At 40.2% G+C, this 22,182-nt stretch overlaps 3 protein-coding genes across 3 annotated transcripts in view; 2 read left to right on the top strand and 1 right to left on the bottom strand.

Annotated features, from left to right (window-relative positions):
• Positions 1–22,182, top strand: part of LOC134794886 (ankyrin repeat and LEM domain-containing protein 2) — a 203,447-nt gene that overhangs the window by 53,099 nt on the left and 128,166 nt on the right. The window lies entirely within an intron of this gene.
• LOC134795125 (uncharacterized) overlaps positions 1–22,182 on the bottom strand; it is a 53,425-nt gene that overhangs the window by 20,982 nt on the left and 10,261 nt on the right. The window contains exons 6-13 of the mRNA XM_063766958.1: positions 11,289–11,372; positions 10,252–10,374; positions 9,347–9,508; positions 6,826–7,245; positions 6,301–6,381; positions 5,054–5,112; positions 4,268–4,402; positions 2,482–2,589 (exon numbers count right to left, since the gene is read on the bottom strand). Of these exons, the coding sequence (XP_063623028.1) occupies positions 2,482–2,589; positions 4,268–4,402; positions 5,054–5,112; positions 6,301–6,381; positions 6,826–7,245; positions 9,347–9,508; positions 10,252–10,374; positions 11,289–11,372 (1,172 nt within the window). The remainder of the gene's footprint in view (positions 1–2,481; positions 2,590–4,267; positions 4,403–5,053; positions 5,113–6,300; positions 6,382–6,825; positions 7,246–9,346; positions 9,509–10,251; positions 10,375–11,288; positions 11,373–22,182) is intronic.
• LOC134795127 (uncharacterized) lies at positions 19,169–22,178 on the top strand. The gene is made up of 3 exons (XM_063766959.1): positions 19,169–19,322; positions 19,420–19,529; positions 20,785–22,178. The coding sequence occupies exon 3, from the start codon at positions 20,820–20,822 to the stop codon at positions 22,176–22,178; it is 1,359 nt and encodes a 452-aa protein (XP_063623029.1). The 5' UTR covers positions 19,169–19,322; positions 19,420–19,529; positions 20,785–20,819.

The raw sequence follows: 22,182 nt of genomic DNA on the forward strand, positions 1-22,182 counted from the left end.
TGATACTCAAGAACTTAAGTAAATTTGTTCTAATTTAAATGAAATTGGGTGAACGTATACTTGAGGGCATTATATTTTAGTCATTAAATTTTGAGCTAGCTCGAACAAGAGGTTATTGAGCTAGAAGAGCTGAAAGTGCTAAAAAGCTATTTGTGAGGGGTCTTGCTATTCTGGTCATTTTAATTGCAAGGAAGTATGGTCGAGTTTGGTATCAAATGAAAGTGCTCGGTTTACACATTTATTATTTTAGGTTGTATTGTAGGAACAATTGCTTCATAAGTCAGAAACGCGCATGTGACACCCTTAACATATAAACATCCATAGACTACGAAAACCGCTTAGCGTTACTTATTAGTCTCCATAGGCTACAGTGGCTAAAATCGAGAAAAACTATGTTTAAAAATTGAATTTAGCAAGGAGCAAGTACCAGGGCCTCATGAGTTACGAGAAGGTGTCGTTGACCAGCCCGCCGTGGGGCGCGGGGCGCGGCGGCCTGGGCGCGTACCAGTATGAAGGTATCGCGGCTATATACTCGCGTATCTTAGCTGTATACTTTTGGTTTGGTTTGTTTGTATGATTCTATTAGTTTAAAGACTTTAAAGTATTATTTTTGTTGACTTGTAGAAAAAGTATTGTATACAATAGTGATGTAGTCAAGCTTTTCAGTCACGTGCTACTTGGGCAAGTCAGCAAGCTTCGTTGCCTGAACACGGTGCTCGACTGAAGGGCTCTCTATTGTATCGCAATTGTATGAAATACTATTTTTTATATGAAGATTTTTTTTTAAATGATGCAAATTTTGGAATCCATGATGGCGGCCATGCACTATGTCATAAAAGTCGTCATGGATGTCGTTTTATAGGTTTTAGGGGGCCCCGATTTCGAAAATGATGACCATTTTGGAATCCAAAATGGCGGCCATGCAGTATGTCATAAAAGTCGTCATGGATGTCGGCTTATAGGTTTTGGGAGGTACAGATTTCGAAAATGATGACCATTTTGGATTCCAAGATGGCGGCCATGCACTATGACATAAAAGTCGTCATGGATATCGTTTTATAGGTTTTAGGGGGCGCAGATTTCGAAGATGACGACCATTTTGGAATCCAAAATGGCGGCCATGCAGTATCTCATAAAAGTCGTCATGGATGTCGTTTTATAGGTCATCGTCATCGTTTTCGAAATCTGCACACCTGTTTCAAATAAGGTATAGATGCATCCTAGTAAGTCAACAACATCTATCGAAATGGTACTTTTGATAGTAGTAGTACGAAATGTAATCTGAAAGGAATCAAGTAATGCATTCCTGTAATGAGGAATCGACATTGATTCCAATTACTAGTAATTGTAATATTTGAAAAATTTAATACTGATTCCTCAAATGCAATTGTACTTAGTAATTCGGTATTGTTAGATTACTAAGTAATCTGGGAATCGGTAATCAGATTGCAAAGTAATTTCAAGTATCGTGGAATTAGGAATCAATTACAAAATGCCCATCTCTAAGAGTAAGTAGCACTGCATTCAATTGATCTTTTTGGCGAACCGCGAGTTCTCAGTTCGGGGCGAACTACTAGTATTAATATACGTAACCTCCTGCGGCCGAAGACGCCGACGAACGGTATGTTGTCGCCGGGAACCAATATTCTTGCACTAGGGAGTATAGTGCGCTCTTCTCCGGCACCTTTTCTAATAATATTAAAGTAGTAATATAATAGATACCTGCGGCTGTCGCTCCTGCGGCCGTCGACGCCGACAAACGGTATGGTGTCGCCGGGAACCAATATTCTTGCACTAGGGAGTATAGTGCGCTCTTCTCCGGCACCTTTTATAATAATATTAAAGTAGTAATATAATAGATACCTGCGGCTGTCGCTCCTGCGGCCGACGACGCCGACAAACAGTATGGTGTCGCCGGGCACCAATATTCTTGCACTAGGGAGTATAGTGCGCTCTTCTCCGGCACCTTTTCTAATAATTTTATTTTTTATTTATTTTATTGATAAAAATGTTTACATGACATTACAGTTAAACCAATGCGTCACGAAACTTAGACTAAAAACAATAACAATAAGTACTTATAAAAGCAACAATTATTTTAACAACAACAATAATAGCACATATATTACATTTGACAAATTATATTGGAACAGTTGAGCACCTAGCATCCATCGCCTCACAGAATCTCAAGCATTCTCTATACACTGCCGTCCATCGCCAAGCAAATAGGTCGCACTCAGGTGTCGATGCCAGGAGCGCATTGAGTAGTGAGAGGGCGCGGGGCAGCGGCGAGTTCCTGCGCGATACGGTGCGCGCCGGCGGCACGGCCAATAGGTCGCGTTGTCGTGGTCTGAGGGCCATCCTCGGGACGTCCGGAACAAACAGACGCACGAGACCAGAGACAACTTCGGGACAGTCCGACTCACCACGCAAGGCTCGGCATGCCGTGACTAAATATTAAAGTAGTAATATAATAGATACCTGCGGCTGTCGCTCCTGCGGCCGACGACGCCGACGAACGGTATGGTGTCGCCGGGAACCAATATTCTTGCACTAGGGAGTATAGTGCGCTCTTCTCCGGCACCTTTTCTAATAATATTAAAGTAGTAATATAATAGATACCTGCGGCTGTCGCTCCTGCGGCCGACGACGCCGACAAACGGTATGGTGTCGCCGGGAACCAATATTCTTGCACTAGGGAGTATAGTGCGCTCTTCTCCGGCACCTTTTCTAATAATATTAAAGTAGTAATATAATAGATACCTGCGGCTGTCGCTCCTCCGGCCGTCGACGCCGACAAACGGTATGGTGTCGCCGGGAACCAATATTGTTGCACTAGGGAGTATAGTGCGCTCTTCTCCGGCACCTTTTCTAATAATATTAAAGTAGTAATATAATAGATGGGTACCTAATGATTCTCCGATAAACTTTTAGCAGATCATCGATTCGCCGACAACGATTCGCCGAACATCGTTTCGCAGAGTCATTTATTTGTCAATGTAACTTCTGGTCAACTAACGTTACGTAGACTCTTGGTTCACATACCGTTCAGTTTGCTTCTGTGTAAATTCGCAGAACTATTATTGGACGATTTCCATTTGGCAGAGTAGTCGTTTCGTTTAAGCAATGTTTAGTCGAATAACGTTTCACATTTTACATATAAGTCGTTATTTTCGAAACAAAAGAATGAAATAAAATATTATAATTTTTTAAGTAAATGCGTTAAGTATATGTATATAAAGTTACGACGAAGTTAGTGAATATGTAGTGTCAAACTCGTGGTAAGGCTACAGTTGCACTTCATGAAATTGGTGGATTTCAGGAGGAAATGCTTGAGTTACTTTAGAAAATACCGAAATCATAATACACATGCCTTTAAAAATTGAAGGGTTCCGTCAATTCCTCATGGATTACAACATCAGATCAGAACCAAAATTATTATGGGAATACCTCGCAGGTAACTTTTTTCAAACAAAAAAAGAATAGCTCAAATCGGACCATGGGTGCTGGAGTAATCGCTAAACATAAGTACTACTTTAAAAAAAACATCATCATTATCATCAACAATCATCATCATCAGATGCACTTCATCAATAATTGAAATCTCACCTTATTTTATTTTTAATGTTTTTTTAGCATTAGAGAGAAGGTAAGCGACGTTGACATGTCTTTTAATTGAAAAACGCTTTTTAAAAATCAGTAACTAAGTATTACTTATGAAAGCAGAAGAATATAAATGATCGTATTAAATTCGTGAATGTTACATATTTGCCATTACTAATTTTTAAAAAGAGTTTTTCAATCAAAAGACACGTCAAGATTGTTTACCTTTTTTCTAATGCTAAAAAAACGAACATTCAATATTAATGCCAAATGAACATTCGACCTATTGTGTTTCGACCAATGGTTTCTCGGGTAATTATGACAGTTACTAAATGATTATTCTACGAATAGTAAATATGCGTATCAATGTTCTGCTTATTGACTACTCTCGCAAACGACTATTATGCGTAACGAGATTCGGCGAATCGTTACTCTGCCAAACAACCCGTCTGCGAATCGTTGTCGGCGAAACAAAAATCGGCGTATTTTTTTCGGAATATCAATAGGGCACCATAATAGATACCTGCGGCTGTCGCTCCTGCGGCCGACGACGCCGACGAACGGTATGGTGTCGCCGGGAACCAATATTCTTGCACTAGGGAGTATAGTGCGCTCTTCTCCGGCACCTTTTCTAATAATATTAAAGTAGTAATATAATAGATACCTGCGGCTGTCGCTCCTGCGGCCGACGACGCCGACAAACGGTATGGTGTCGCCGGGAACCAATATTCTTGCACTAGGAAGTATAGAGCGCTCTTCTCCAGCACCTTTTCGCCAACCACACTCTGTCTCTCGTTTGCTACACGGAAATAATAGAACGTCACTAAAAATGGTCTTTCCACGTAGGTTGTAAGCAGAATAAATGATAAGATATGTAAGACGGAAATGGAAAGATAATTGGGTCGAGCCACAGAGCGTTTCTACCACAAAACTTTTTTTTCCTATGATTATTTAACAGGACGAAATTACTCATACTTCACGAAATTCGTAAAGTATGAGTAAAATCCAAAAATGATGCCTTGCTTCTCACGTACAGACAACAGCCGAAGTCGCTAAGCGGGCGAAGTGTTCAGAATTATACCTTGACGCGCTTTTATTCTCTTAACAATAAAGTCGCGTCAAGATCATTTTGAACACCTCGCCCGCTTAGCAACTATTGCTGCTGACTGTACTCCGAAAACTCATTATCAAATTGTAGTTTTGTTCGAAAGTAGGAATTGTTATTTACATAAAAGTACAGCGGCCCTTTAGGTAATCAATTCGATGTCATGTAAATTTCTGTGTGGAAATAATGTTAGACCCTGTAGTTAATTCTACAAAACCTTAGAAAAATCTCATTGTTAAAAAAACATAGTAATACTTAATAACTAAAATCCTCGCTTCGCCTTTAGTAGGCCTTCATTTCGCATTTTTTTACTTGCTCCTTCAAAAAACAACCAGTGAGACCCACCTCTGCTCGAGAAGTGAAACGGGTGCGCGCTGAGGAGATACCGGCCTGACGTGTGTTGACTGGAAGTATGTATAAGATAAAGTTAATATGTTCGAATACAACTTTGTTGAGAATATTGAGTTACGTCTCATAAAATGCGGACACATGGCGCTGTTATCAATATACAATTACGGAATAAGTTTGTTTGAAAAAAGTGAAATGTGTACAATAATTAATTATTAAAACATCCGCTGCCAGCGACCAGCTACGCGGGTTCTCGGTTGGTAGGCGACATTCGCTGCGAAGAAAAAAATGCACGGCTACACGCGTAGCTCGCGCTTGAAGGGAATGCGTTAACACATTCACTGCCCCCGACGCACATGTGCGTCCACCGTCATACAAGTTTGTTCCTAGGCCACGCCCCCTGGCAGTTAATGCGTTAATAAAGAAAATTATATGAATTATCAGGAGTAAAGTCAGGGGGGTGTCACTACGCAGGTTAGGTACATTTGGCCGGCGAGCCTCCCGGGGCGGCAGGCAGTCAACGTGAAAAAATGTTCAAACGCTGGAAAGTGCAGGGGTCAAAATGTCCATACGGAACCGGCTGTCTATGTGGCAAAAAGTAGGTAGGTTAGGTTCGTTAGGTAGCTTCAGATGCCCGAAGGGCAAACCGCCCAGTAATAGGAGCCCCGCGAAGCGGGGCTCCGTCTAGTTACGTCTAGTTACATAGACAGCCGGTTCCGCATGGACATTTTGACCCCTGCACTTTCCAGCGTTTGAAAATTTTTTTACGTTGAACGGCAGGCGCATTCCGGGAGTGGGCAGGCGTATGGCAGTGGGCTGCCGCTCGACCGCACGATAGTGGTGTCACGTGGCGCTCGCGCAAAGAAGATTCACCGTTCGTGCGCGGTTATAAGTTTCAATTTTGTTGCAGGCGGCGAGTATGGGTATAATTTTATACCTAAATCTGACTTTTGTGAAGGAGTGAATTTTCTGTACGGTAGTACTATTAGTTATTCTGTGGTAAAGTGAAAGCGCCATTGTCCATTTTTTGCATTTTGCCCAATGCCAAGGCTTAATGTATTTTGCCAATTTGTACTTTTACTTATGAAACCTTTTACAATTTCAAAAATAATATAGTGGTCAAAACAGTGATTACCTTTATTATAACATGGATAGTGACGTTGAATAAATGTAAGAGCTAAAACTTGTTTTGTGTAAATACTCAAAAAACGTCACCCCCTTGAAATATGTACAAGGTCACTGACCTGTCTCTCGCTGCGCATAAGACGTTCGTCTTCCGAACTCGAAGAGCCGCGACTGCCGCGAGACTCGGCTTCCGACTTGGCCTGTCGACAACACAGACTAATTTAAAACATTTCATGAGGCGGGTCCACACAGAACCCGCCGCCTCGCGAGGAAATTGCCGCGCGAAGCAACTGTCTGTGACACAGACTCTATGTAGACGTGCCTCGGCCGCATTGCCTCGGGCGAGGCACATCCCCACCGACCAAGTTGCTTCCCGCGGCAATTTCCTAGCGAGGCGGCTCCTTATCAATTGGAGTCTTTCTGAAATTATTTTAGAACTCGAAAAAGGATTTTGTTTGTGGAACGTTTTTTAGTTTGAAGAAACATCACATTTGGCACTAACATATCTAATCTATATCTTTTCTAGATCTATTAACTGAGCGTATCTTAAAGTTCGAATCGGGTTGTAATATGCAAAAATCTCTTTTATGCTGTATAGACTACGAAGTACCTTGCATTGCAAGTTATAAAGAATACCGACTCACCTGATTAAAATTAACATTCTTCTGTTTCTTCAAATCATTAACCACCTGGTTAGGCCTTCCTTCTCTAACCACTCTGTCTCTCTCAATCTCATTGTTCATCCCCTTAAACACATCATCAGTTATCGTACTCCTTTCTATTACACTCTTAGGCCGAATCGTAGCATTTTCCATATATATCTTCAGTACATTTAGCTCTTCTTTCCATAGATGATAATGGTTTTGTAAGTAGTTTTGAACTTCATTGTTTATTTTGGTTTCAGAGTTCGTTCTCTCCCTATTGATGATTTCTCGCTCGCTTTTCATGGTGTCTAAGTGTCGTTCTAGAATGATCAGTTCTTCTGCTATTTGCTGTCTCATTTCTTCAGCACGTTTCTTTAGAGATTCTTCGGCTTCTGTCCGCTGCAGTTTCAGGTTTTGTTCCTGTTAAAAATATTTTTTACAGTACATATGGGGCTGCTTTACCGCACTAGTGCGATAATTAGCACATTACGCAACTATGTCGAAAATTTAAATGGCCATATGTACTGTAAAACGTTGTACGATACATGTGCGAATACTTTTCGCACTTGTATCCTAATGTACTATTATTACACAGTAAATACCATACTAAAACTTTCTTATATAATCAGAGGAGCACCGTGCACCAGGGCAACGTTAAAAGAAGTTAAAACGTTAAAGCTACAAAAAAGGCACAATATTAGAGCGCTTTAAAGAAACTATTACTTGCACCCCTTTTGGACACATGACCAAAGTTTTTCAATTTTGAGAAAGAATATTTTTGATCCCTGAGTACTTCTAAACCACCAGACATGTCATTAAAATGTAGCGACACTTCAACAAAAATGTGTCCAAAGAAATTAAGTGTGCGAAACGAAACTAGGGATTGCAGAACTGGTACTGTTTCAAAGAACCGGGATTTTCGGTACCAGGCAAAAATGGAACCGGGATTTCCCGGTATTTTAGGTACTTTCGGGGCTGCCTACATAAATCAGTTTTACCTAAATTTTCTGTAAAAAGAAGCGTAAATCGACCATGAATCGAATCTTTCTCTAAGCATTGGTATTATATATATCAAAAGTACCATAGTGAAGAGAACCTTGTTAAATACACACACTACTTTTTTACGATAATATGTGTCTTCAAGCCACACAATCATTGCCTACATTAACTGTGTTATGGACTGCCTCTGCGTACTATACTACTAAATAATATAATTTGGCTTAATCATAAACTACATGTGATACTTTTACTATCTTTGTTGAAAAACATCGGCAAAAACTGAATTATGGTTTAGTGATATCACCATTTATTTTAAATGTGTAAGCTGTTTCGTGAAAAAGGATACAAAATTTGATAATCATGCGTTCAAAATGGGCAGGGATATCTTATCTACGTACATATAATAAGAAAGCTATCAATATGAAGAATCAAGAAATTATTCAGTCAGAATTAAGAATTTACCAAAGAGGCAAGGGCATGTCACTGTAATATTTTAATTCATATTAAAATGTCATTATCATATGAGAGTTTCTAAGGGGGCTGTCCATAAATTACGTCATCGATTTTTGACAATTTAGGACCCCCCCACCCCTAAAATCATCCAAAAATCATGCTTCGAATGACTCCGTTTCCTCCTACGTCGTGCTCCGTCATCCGATGTCCAGACCCCCCCCCTCCCCCGCCAATTTGAAATGACGTAATTTATGAATAGCCCCTTATACCGTGTTCGAATGAAAAGAAGTATTTTATTAATTACACAATTCTCAAAATTTCTCGTACTTAGTGTACAAATAACTAATTATTCGTTTAAATCATTATAATAGAAACACGTATCCCCTAAAAATTTTTAAAATTTTTTCTGAAAGTTTTCAAATTACGCAATTATATATTGTCGGCATTGTCAAACCCATTGGCTATTTTTGTTTTGATTTTATGTTGTCATTGACAGCCGTAAAAGTATTAGCATCAGCCTTAGCTTGATAATATATATTTCTTTAAAAAACATGATAGTTCATGCTAAGTAACAGAAAATATTTAAATATTGTACCGGAAATGTTAGTCCCGAAAATCCCGAAAGTACCGGGATTTTAATTTTGAAATCCCGGTTCTTAGCTTAGCTCTAAATCCCGGGAATTCCCGGTACTTTCGGTTCCGGTATTTCCCGGGAGCAAACCCTAAACCAAACGCCCCTAAAATCAATATCAGCGTGAAGTACCCCATGAAGTTATAAATCTTGGTTGTCATGTCACGCCAAATCGCGTCCTTGGACCTCGAACCTAGGTTTTCCGAAACATGTCGCGCGAGGACTAAGAAGCTTAGCTTAGCGCCACTTACACCATCCCACTAACCCGGGGTTAACCGGTTAAACCTGGAGTTACCATGTTTACCAGTACAATTTGACACTAGGTTGACGGTTTAAAGACTAGGGTTAACCTCGGGTTAGTGGGATGGTGCAAATGGCCCTTAGTGTTAGTATGACTCACGACAGTTTAAATTGGTTAAGCAATTTTGCAGCTTATACCTGTTGAGCGATTTCCTCCGTCTGTTTCTGGACAGCCTGCATGGCTTTGGTCATCTGCGAGTGCTGCGCCCTCAGAGCCTGCGCGAGCCCCCACAGGAAGCGCTTCTTGTCGACGATGGTCGCTTTTAGAGCCTCTTCGCGGGCTTTGTACGATTCTTCCAACTGTCAGAAATATTAACAGATAGGATTAAATATAACAAAATCATATCCTACTCATTTAAAGGGAGCCTCATAATTCGACGTGCACTTTGAATGGTGTTATACTAGATCCTAGTAAAATAATTGTATTTGCACACTAATACTTCCATTTTCCTTTTTTTTTGTGTCCAAGTTAAATAATTGCCCTATTCTTCCGTGCTGGTACTGAGAACAGTATAAAGATAGTATTCTAAGTTTAAGAAAATACATAACTAATACATATGACGTATTATATCTAGCGACCTGCACCAAGGAGGACTTTTGGCCGAAGAGTGTCAAGTTCCGGCGGTTCCGCGGCCGGCTCCCAGACACTGCGCGGGGTTGCGAACTGCATCGCAGCCATAATTGTGTGTTTTTAGTTTTAAGATATATTTTATAATAATATGTATGCTAGTTTTAAGGTATTTGTCTATGGGCCAACAGTTGCCTGAAAATAAACATTTTCATTTCATTACCTATACCTACAGCTATCCTTAGTTAACCTTTTGAACGCCAAGAACACTTAAAGTCGTCGTATCTAGTCGTGCCCACAGCGCCAGGGACAACTATACATGTAGTGTTATGGCAGACGCTGTCAAAGTAACCTTCACTCTTTCAAGTAAGGTTTACATTACATTAGCTCGCTTGCGCCCGGGACCTTGGCGTGTCAGTGACGTTTTCGTTTATGACGTAAAGCGTTCAAAAGGTTAAGCAATGTGATAATATACCTCTTTTTGCATCCGTTGGAAGTGCTCCACATGGCTGGCGAGTGAGTTTTTGAGTTTCCCTTCGTGTTCCGCCTTGAACATGTCTAACTCCGACTCGTATACAGTCTTCAATTGTTCGAACATCTGTGAGCAAACAGGTGCAAGTCAAGGTTGTAGAATTGTAGACGCAATGCTGAATTTTATTTACTTCACAATTTTTTTTATAGCTGGTCTAGCAGAATTGAAAAATGTAGGCGCGAGGGGATGTCAGCCCATAGAAAATTTGAATTTCGCGCCTCTTTTTACTGACAAGATTTACTTGATCAGCTATAAATATGTAAAATGAGCTAACTGTCATTCAAAGAAGAAAAAACTGAAAGGACTAAAAGTAGTAAGACTTCAATTTTTTTATCATAATAAATAATCGTACAGTTGTAGTGCATAATTATTTTTCATCGTATTTTCACTGAAATGTACAGACACCTGCAATAATATGTTACTCTTCAAAGGCCGCAAAAATATGTGACACGCTCTTATGGCTCTACAGATAAGATCGTGTCAGATATTTTTGCGGCATTCGAATAGAAACATATTGCAGGTGACTGTACGATCGCGTCTTGCTATTTCAGTCAGTCTCGGTACAAAAAGTACTGAGGTTGACTGAAGTAGCATGACAAATACGAACGTTTCCGAGAAAGTACGATGGAAAACAATTATGCACTACATCTAGACATAGGTACGCCTTTTGACTCCGGTTACGCAACGCAATATTACTCTAGGATAACTAATTAAATTAATAGTAACTACATAATTAACTACAGTAAACGAAATTCCTTAAACGTAAACATGAAATAATAATAACTACAGGCGAGATTTTAAAATACTTATGGCCGGTTGCACCAAACTGTTTGTCACCGTTAAGCCAGCGTTAGCAAAATTTCATTGTATGGGAAGTTTCATAGTTGAGTGTCGTTGATCGGTACGCAATATATGGTCGGTGCAAGTGGCCCTTAGTGGACAACATTCTTTAAATGGGCTAATAGTAAAATGTTGTAGACCTCGTCAACGAGGCTTCGTTCCAATTCACTGATATTCTTGATAAGAGTTTCCACATTCAGTGCTTTTGCCTTCGCTTGTGCCTTCTGCAACCAGAAATTCAGAGTGCGTAAGTATAATATTCGTAAAGTTATTACAAACTTAATTCGTGACTTATTGACAGATGTATAACTCAGTTTACCTAATCCATTTAATTTTCTAGGTTTCGTCGATATTTAAACACGCTGCTCAATTGTATAACGCCTAATATAACGGACTTTATAATGATTACAATAAAGTATATAATCAAAATGAGAAAACCTTTTAGCTGTGTTTGCACACATCATAAAAGGTCAAATACGGCGTTAATTGAACAAAAGATTTCCTTTGGCAGGATTGGTCCTTAGGACCCAAGGATGGATATAAGAAGTGGAGCCACCAAGATTTTTGTTGTAAAATTTTAAGATGTGAGGGGAGAGGAAGGGGGGGGGGGGCACAACACCCAACATACAACTCTAACGAAGACGAAGACTCTGACGAAGTCTAGTTCAATGCGCGCAGCGACTTAGACGCGTTGATGAGTAATTAAATTAATAAATTGCGAAATTAGCGCGGCTCCGCCGCCGCTAGCAAATATACGCGATGAGTGTCTCCGAACCGAGTCAACCCATCGTGAATGAGTTCCTCGCCTTCCTGCAACTAAAAAACAAGCTGGTGCAGGAAGGAGCGATGGATGCGGCGACTGCTGTTCAGATGAATTCGCGTGCGTCGAGTTTCACCGTCGAAGACATCTGTGAAGCGAAGAAAGTGCTGTGCCAGTCCCTTGGGATCGTCGGCACCTATGTACCTCACCGGAGAGGGGATGAAGTCCCTTGAGGATATTACGAAAATCCTAAAGGAGAGCAAAGACCGGATTCCGGAGTTTGTGGCGACGGATACCCCTAATCCTGCCGTCGTGTGATCCGGATAATGTCGACGTTCGCAGCTTGTTCAAGGACATCGTGGCCCTAAAAACAAGTTTAGCCGAAGTTATTACGAAGTTTGAAGCTAGCCTAGCTACTATTGCCGAGTTACGTGACGAAATTATTAGTTTGCGGAATGCTCCAACTCGGTCGGCGGTTTCAGATTTCAAGACCGATCATCGACCTGACACTCGTGTCGAGTCGGTCAGTTTGCGTGTTGCTGACACGGTAAAATGTGTCGCAGGCGCCGCTGCACCGCCCGCACGCCCCCCGCGCGTGCGGCCGCCTTCTGTCTCCGCGAAGTCACGTCAGCGTGCATATGCTGACGTCGCCGGTCAGCCTGTCGCAGCTAACCGGGTCAAGGCGCCTGTTAAGGCGTGTGAATCACGGGCTCCCGTTTTGGAAAAGTCCTCCCGCACCAATGTGGATAAGGAGGGATTCACACTGGTGGAAAGGAAGAGCAAGGCGCGCAGGGCGCCCCGTAAGACTCTGTGTGGCACTGCGGAACCGGTTAATTCTGGTCTACGGATTGCGACACCGAGTAAGGCGCTCTACGTGTCTCGCCTGCATTACTCCGCCGGGGCCGACGAGGTGGTGGAGTACGTCCGCCGGAAGACTGGCTACACGCTGAGGGTGCACCAGCTACAGTCGCGTCACTATGTGCACTTCAGTTCATTTGTAGTGCGCGTGCCGCGGCCGCTGCAGGACACCATCGCAAGCGCAGACTTCTGGCCGAAGGGTGTGGTGTTTCGGCGGTTCCGGGGCGACCTGCCGAACCCTACGCCGAGTCAGACGACGCAACGGAGCCACGCTGTTACGTCATCGCCCAAATCTAATGTTTAGTTCATTTCATTTTTATGTGTATGGTTTTTCCTTGTTTTTCTTTTATGTTGTAGTTTCACAGTGCCTTAGTTTTATACTGTAATGCTGTGTTACTTATTTAATCAATAAATAAAATAAAATAAAAATAAATAAACTCTCTCTTTTCTCCTCTCAACTTTCACACAACTTTGCCACTTATCACAAACGAAAACACATTGTGTCCATTTACTACAATGGATGGAGATTCAATAACAAATAAAAAACTTGCACAATTGTGCAAACTTTTGTATGGAGTTTTGGACTGACATGGCTATTTGTACGTTACGTACGAATCATGTAAAAATAACAATACATTTGACGTCCCCTCCCCCGCAAAAATCAGCAGACTGTTTCGTACAGAAAATGACAGCCATGACGTCTCCAGTTACTAAATGCTCTAAGACGTGGAAGCACTAAAACGGACTAACATTTGGACATATAGAGATATATGCTCATCATCTAGTCAAAATTTACGTCCTGTTGCCTCGCTTACTGCGAGACGGTGTATAAGCTGATTAATTCGTTTTATTCAACCCTTTGAACTGATACGCCTATGTGCGTGTTACTGTGAACCATACAACGTGTCCCAAAATTCAACGATAAGCTAGCTGGCACCAGAAGATGGACCTGCTCATGACTACTCGAAGAAAAATAATAAAAAAAAATTAAAAAAAAAATTGAAAAATTGTAGACTTGGTCGTTAAAAATACCACTAGGGGAGTCGATATTAATTTTTTTTTGTAATTCCATAATAAATTGAGATATATTTTTTTTAATTTTTTTCTCGAGTAGTCATGAGCAGGGGCCCGTTTCTCAAAAGCTTGTAACTTGTAATACAAGTGGAAGTCCCTCTCTAACAAAAGCTGTCAAAAAGTGACATCCGCTTGTATTACAAGTTACAAGCTTTTGAGAAACGGGCCCCAGGTCCATCTTCTGGTGCCAGCTTATCGTTGAAATTTGGGACACGTATGTATGTCGGAATGTACGAAGGTTGATATTGAGCTGTAGCCACGCGCATCAGTTCACGTCTTTGGTCAAAAAAGAACGGAATCGGCCTGTCTTGTTCGGAACTGTCAAAATTTTGTTCTAACTGACAGGCCGATACCGTCCAGCGGACTGTTAATCAGTGGGCCCCTTACCTTTAGTACCGTTTGGTAACTAAAAATTCGTAACCAGCTTCGAAACGGTAAAGAAATACCAATTCGTAACTGGCTTCAAATTGGGACTTTTCCATTTCCGACTTGTAACCACGTTTGGTATTAACAGGCTTCGAAATGGGAAAAATAAATCCCGGGTTGTAACTGGTTACAAAATGGGACTTTTGAATAACCGATTCGTAGCCACGGTTGGTAACCAGCTTCCAAACGGGAAAAAATATCCCGCGTTGTAACTGGTTACAAAATGGGACTTCAAACACAGATTTTTGATAAAATGTACAGTCAGCGAGAAATTATCAATAAAACTTAAAATAAACGTATGCAATGACAATAAGTCTGAAGTGCTTTCGTATGTATAACGTTCTAGACTCGATTTGGTAGAATAAACTCGGATCAGTAACTCTGGCCCACCTCTGGCCCAATCTCGGCCCAATACGTAACCGGCTACAAACAGATAATTTTGGATTCCCATTTTGTAGCCGGTTACAAAATTTAGTTACCAAACGATACCATGCACGTCCAATTCGTAACTGGCTACATACAGGGAATTTTAGATTCCCATTTTGTAGCTAGTTACCAAAAGGTAATACGCTGGCCCAATACATAACCGGCTACAAACTGGGAATCTTGATTCCCATTCTGTAGCTGGTTACGAAATTTTGGCTACCAAACGGTACTAAAGGGCCCCTTAAGTATGTGTACTACTGTCACTAGCAATCACGGGCGTAGCCAGGTTTTAGTATCGGGGGGGGGGTTCAAGAAAATAAAACGACTAAAAGTACATAAAATAACCCTTACACAAGAAAAATATTAGAGACTAGCTGTGCCCGCGGTTCCGCCCGCGTGGAATTCTGTCTGTGTCAGTAAGCGGCTAATTTCTAATCCTAATTTCTCTCCCTCTCCCCTGGAGGCGGAACTTGAAGTAAAGTTGACAGATGGATATGCTAGAGGACAGTAGACCAGATAAAATATTTTAGGTACCACTAAATAAAACTACACTCCAAAATCAATAGTTTTTTTCGCCCTTATTATAATTTTACACGTGATTTTAACGACAGAGTAGGTGTATATCGGACGATACAGTAAGGTATACGCACGCGAGCGAAAGCGAAGCGGCCTGCCTGGCTAGAGCGCCACTCACCGTGGTCTTCTTCAGACTCCTGAGGAAGAGCGCGTGCCGTTTGTAACCTCAATGCGTTGCGAGACTTTCGCGAATGATTCGATTTTTTTCGGGAAGGCATGGAAATGTGTATAAAATGCGAGTCCCAAATCGTTTGACTCCGCAAACGACCAGTGCCGGATTAAGATATTTTGATGCCCTAAGCATTTCTAGACCATGGTGCCCCCTCTCCCTAGGGTCATCAAGATTACATTGAATTTTTTTGGTAAATTGACTTCATTGCCGCATTACAGCTGAGAATGGAGCCGTAGGAGGTGCCGTAGCAGTAACTTTGCAACAGAGTACCTAATGCTGCTGTAGGCGCCATAAATGTAATTGAAAACGCGAGCGGAGCGAGCGCGAAAATTTTTCGATATAAAAACGCAATTTGATAGACAGTTGTACATTTTTACTTTTTAGTATGGAAATCAGTACACTGGAAGACGCTTTAAAAACCGTTATTATTTTAGGGGATTTCAATGGACAACTTGGAAAAAGATTAAATAATGAAAACAACATTTTAGGGCCATTCACAACTGGAAAAAGAAATGATAACGGGCAAAGAATGATTAACTTTGCACAGGAAAACACCTTTCACATTATGAACAGCTATTTTAAGAAAAAACCAAATAGGAGATGGACCTGGTCATCACCATGTGGAAAAAGAAGGAACGAAATAGATTATATAATGACAAATAAACCAAAAATGTTTTCAAACGTTGAAGTTGTAAACCAGTTCAACTTTAACACAGACCATAGATTAGTAAGAGGGCAACTTTACGCTGCGGTTCCTAAGAAGTCTAGGAAAAACATACAACCCATAAAAAACCGCTTGCAATTAGCACTATCTAAAAGCGTATTAGAATCTATTAAAACTGATTTGGAAAAAACTAAAGATCTTCAAGGTGTCCAGAAAAAGTACGACGCCTTAGAAAAATGCTTGAAAGACACCGAAATTGCTGAAAAAACAATTAAAAAAACGAAGGATAAACTGGGATTAGAAGCCAGAAATTTAATAAAACAAAGATCAGTATTATTTGAAAACATAAAGATTAATAAAGCACGAATAAATAAACTAAGTAAGGAAATTAAACTCAGCATAAGGAAACATAAAAACAAATTGAGAACTGATACAATAAACTACTACATAGAAAAATCAGGAGGTGTAAAGAAGGCATGGCGCGAGCTCACAGAACCCTTGAAATGGATAGATGGAATAACACATCATAAGAACAACAAAAGAAAAACGATTAGAACAGATATAATAGACGCGGCAACGGACTATTATCGTGAGCTGTATAATGACGACAAAACCCAATCAACAATGAACTACGAGAAGGAAAGTGAAGAAGAGATTCCACATATAATGAGAGAAGAGGTACTCAAGGCAATCAAATCGCAGAAGAGAAGTAAAGCACCAGGGGAAGACTGTATATCAAATAAACTACTTCTAGGAGCATCGGAAGAAATAACAGACGTTATTACAGACCTTTTTAACGAAATAGTTGCCACAGAATACATACCGCATCAGTGGACTTCTTCTACTATCATTTTACTCCACAAGAAAGGCAGAAAGGATTGTCGTGACAAGCACGAATATCTAATGTCACAATACAAATTTCCTAGCGGCAACACTGAACAGCGCCCTCTGAGTGGAACTGTGGTAAGTTATTCCAACGTGGCAAGTTGTAAGGTAAAAACCAGTATGGCGCGAAGCGTGTGAGTGCATAAAAGTGTAATATACAGTGAGGAAGCCCACAGCTGTCCTGAGTCGTCTAAAGCTAAGTATCTTATGTTACTTGGTGCTCACAGTGGTGGTATGGTTTCTCTATGCAATGATCCCCTTTATCCAAGAGCAGTAAGTTCATATGAGGTTAGCTTGCCGCGGGATCTGCCGTGGAAGCTATTCCTGAGACCATCTTAGGTAAGGCAAACTAGGTTTCTCTGTCTGGGTATGACTTGATGTGCCCCAGGCTTCATCTCCACCTGGGTAGACTAGATGCGCCCCAGTGTGCGAGAGCCGTGGCGGTTTCGGCTGCACGGCTAGAGGCGTGTCGATGTGCGGCAGTTGCCTCGGCTCGGATGTTAGGCGTCCGGGTTATCCGACCATGTGTCGGCGGACCCCCCGCGGGGGGGGGTCCTTAGAACCTTCACCTCCACCTGGGTAGACTAGATGCGCCCCAGTGTGCGAGAGCCGTGGCGGTTTCGGCTGCACGGCTAGAGGCGTGTCGATGTGCGGCAGTTGCCTCGGCTCGGATGTTAGGCGTCCGGGTTATCCGACCATGTGTCGGCGGACCCCCCGTGGGGGGGGTCCTTAGAACCTTCAACAGGCCTTGTAGGATGGTTCTCTTTTGTTGTAGAGATAAGTTATATGTATAGAAGGTGATGGTTGTATGAGAATACCATATTCATGAGCAATTAAACCCACAGATCTCGGGGTCAAACAACCAGCCACCATAAAGTAAAGCGAAGCAGACTGAGGCTCCTCTGGCCCAAGAGAAGTGGATCAGAGAGAGCGAGGATAAAGAATCCTTCATGGGAGATGAAGGTATGTATGCCAAGCATTCTGTTACTCTTACACCCCACACCACACAAACAATAATAATTAGTGGCCGCCTTTCCCCTTTTACGGTCTTATTTGTATACCGTAAGTGGCTGGGGGAGAGGTGGCCACAATGGTGGTTAATGCTGGGATCCAGTAGATAAGGAATTAAGGCTTATAATATAAATAAAGAATGCAAGGCATACATTTCAATATAATCAGACATCTTTACTAACAGAAATCATAGATGGCGCTACTGGTATCAGAAGCTGCGAGATACTATTTTTTACGAATATATGTTTGAAGTGTTTTCTTACGAAGTCTGGTTCGGCATTCATTTAGGCTCGTTTAAATAAAGAGGCTGGCATTTGTATTTATTAATTGAAGATAATTTGAGTAAATAAGTCATATTTTTATTTTGCGTAACAAGCGGAATATCAATTGTACGGAATGTACGGAGTACCAACTTGAAGAAATTGCATATGGTGACCGGAAACAGGACAACTACGTTTCCGTCGAGGTTGTATTTATGATTTATTTTACAATTAGAATGTAGTTGTAAATTATCAAGAAGAATATTCAGAGATAAAAATAAAAAATATTGCAGCATTTGTCTGTATCTATTAAGTATGATATTTATTAATTTATTATTAAGAGAAATACCATTGTGTAATAGTGTCTTCGAGTTACCAACATAATAGCAAGAATAGGCTACGCAAGGTGTCTAGTAATGGCGGCAAGATGAGAGTAGGTGTTGCTACACTAAGAAGATTACCCACAAAATCAACGGAAGAGTACGGATTGTCGGGATTATCAAGATAACTAAAGAAGATGAAGACATCGGTTACTAAACGGATTCGACTTGGAAAATTTATGCGAGAACTGATTTTCCAATTAGACGGTTGGATAATTAAGTTATAACAAGCTGTTTCTAGATATAAGTAGGTAATCTATTTAATTTTGTGACATATTAACTGTTAACATGTTGAAAGATTGGCTGATTTATAGGAATATAATAAGAAGAGAAATACTAGTCGTAATAACCTAATAAGTATCTTATAGGAAATATGCGCGTAGTAAAGACGGTTTTATACACTCTATAATTTACCTCGCATGTTTTCTTTTTACTTTAGAATTATAAATTTAGTTTTAAAAATTCAAGTGTATGGCTATTTATAAGAAATAAACATAAATATTGCGAAAATTACCGATAAGAGTCCGAAATTCGTTTTAAAGTTTATAGAAATTTTGGGGGAATTTATGTTGACTTTGGCAACATTGAAAGTTGTACAGTACTCGTCCCACCATTTTAAATTGTTGGCGGAAGGTCACCGAACAGTTGCGAGTTCCCCAGGAAGGTTCCTTAAATTACACAGGTAATTTAGACAAATATTGTAATATAAAGTGCACCGACGAAGTGTTTAGCGTGTAAATAAGTAGGATCATCAAAAATGTCTTCATTTACGTTCATAGGTACAGTGAACTCGCCTCCGTCAACCACACCGGACGAGACAAAAATTTTCATCGGAATTGACGAAAACCCCGGATAAGACTGTTTAATACCAGGACAAGACTATTTCTCGGTAAGTTTTTAAGCATCTACTTTACAGCAATACGACTGAATTCTTAAATAAAACAAGAAAATGCGATCGTCATTTGCTTCGGCGTGGGACGGCAGCCATGATTATTTAGTTTGGACTAACTTTGGACGTCCAACCAAACAAGGAAAATCATCTAATTTAGCGAAGTTTCTTTCGATATTTATGCGAATCACAATGGAAATATGGGTCTATTACGTTCTTTTATTAAAATATTTTAACTTTCTAGAATTGACGAGGTGAAATATGGTAAAGGAAAATAGACCCTATTATTATGCCAATACGGTTCGTATTAGTGTGGTTTAGTTTAGAGTCGTAGTAGAATCTTCTAGAGCAGCGGATGTACATGGCGGATTTTAATATTTTTACAAGTTATAAAAGACCTTTTTGAACATTTTCTAGGGTTCTTAAGATATATAAATAGGTATATTTTTATTTTATCATGCATCTTGTTGGAAGTTTAGAAATACAACTGGCTTCCTTTCTGATTGGGTTTGCAGTTTATAAAAATAGCAATTGTGCTGTGTATATATATAAGCTAACATCTTCTTTACAGGATATTGTGGTGACATTTATGTGTTTTTAGATTTATTAAATAAGTGTTTCGTTGAAGTGTTCCAATAATTAAACAAACAAATGAGTGAAATAAAACTAAATAATTTTTAAATAATTAACTATCAAACAAGTGAAGTCTAAATAAAAGGTTAATAAATAAATAAACCAAACAAATGAATAAAATAAAAACGTTAACTTTCATCAAGCTGCGAGTGAGCTTAAGTTAGTGACAGAAGATTTTGTATTGTGGTATCAGTGTATAAACGTCAACGTCACTTGCTGATTTTGACATGGCTTAGGCTGGTGTAATTTATAAATAAATGATAAACAAAGATTACACATTTGTATGTCAGTGTGTATGTTATGTTGCCTACCATAAATTTATTATTTTACTTCCTTTCATAATAACTTCAAATAAAAGAGACATCGGTTAATAATTAATTCAATGGTTTTAATTAATTTAAATTAAAAGGAATTCAACTTTCTTACTTTAGTTTCAAATTTAAATGGATTTTAGAGAACTTTAGTTGGATTTAAATTTAAATACTTTGAGATTATTAAAATAAATAATAAGTGGAGTTATTAAAGGTTAATTAACCTAAAATATTAAATTATTTTATTAGTGTGACCGTTCAAATTATTAGAGAATTAAAAAGTTAAACGGGTTTGTTTCTGTGCGTTACAGGCTTAGACAAGACTACGGTCTAGACAAATACCAGAATGGACGACATTCTTTTAGCAAGGCTTAGGCTCATTAATGACAAACTCACAACAGACTTAGAAGTAATTCCGGTTACTGTTAATTTAGAAAATTTAGTGCAAGCTCAGATTACCTACGGTAAATTAGAAGCATCACTGAAAAGACTTAACGGAGATCTGACGGAGTACTTTAGGCTGGCTTCGACACCCGCATCGGATGAAATCTACTTGATAAGTGGACTTCAACTTCAAGCAGAAGAGACTTTAGCGGAACTTAAGGTGAAGATCGACCAAATATCTACATCAAGCAAACCATCAGAGAAGCTGACTGAAGCGAACTCCTCGTGCAGACTTCCTAAGCTTCAGCTGCCGGTGTATAATGGGGATGTACTGGCGTGGTATGAATTTTGGGATGCCTTCAGAAGCAACATCGATGCAAGGAACCTGCCGGAAGTGGACAAGCTTTCATATCTTAAGACTTCAGTCAAGGGAGATGCCAAAAAAGCCATTGACGGTCTAGCGACTACTAGCACCAACTATGCTATTGCGGTTTCAATACTGAAAGAAAGGTTCGGGAAAACTTCACATCTCATAGATGCGCATTATGCCACATTATATAAAATTAAGATGGCCAAAGGCAATGCGGATGATTGCAGAAGGACTTTCAACGAGATTGAAAGGAACCTTAAGATTTTAGAATCACTAGGTGAGAACATTAATCATAATCACCTGCGCTTCATGCTACTAGAGAAGTTTCCTTCTGATCTAGTATATGAGATAAAACTTAAAGTTAAGGATGATTCCATTCAAGAACTGAGAAGCCAAATGGACAAAATAATCACTGCCAAGGAGGATGCGGAGAGGATATCGAGTAGGAAACGCCCTCTGGACTCAGAAGCTAGTACGGTCGGGATTCTTCATGTGAATGCGAAACGCGCGAGATACGCAAGTCAGTCCCAACTACATCACAGTAAACAGAGTAAACAAAACCAGCAGAGAGACTTCGATAAGCGACCTGTACAGAAGAAGTTTAAGGGTTTCAAGAAAAATAGCAATAGAGGCAACAGACCAAACCAAGCTTCAACTTCAAGCAAGGATCAGAAAGAAACTCAGCGAAGTCCTCAAGAGGTCAGGAAGGGATTGGATTGTATATTTTGCAAAGGGGGCCATTATAACGATAGCTGCCCTGAAGCATCTACTTTAGCCGAAAGGAAGAAACGACTTGAAGGACGATGCTTCATCTGTTTCAAGCAGAATCACTTGGCAAAAGACTGTAAGAGTAAGAAAAAATGCGCTCGCTGCCATAGTGAAGTACTGCATAATCGAGCATTATGTCCTTCAAATTTTCAGAAGGATACAACGGAGAAGAAACAGTCCTGACTGT

The sequence above is a fragment of the Cydia splendana genome, chromosome 11 (assembly GCF_910591565.1).
Source record: "Cydia splendana chromosome 11, ilCydSple1.2, whole genome shotgun sequence".
Taxonomy (NCBI): Eukaryota; Metazoa; Arthropoda; class Insecta; order Lepidoptera; family Tortricidae; genus Cydia; species Cydia splendana.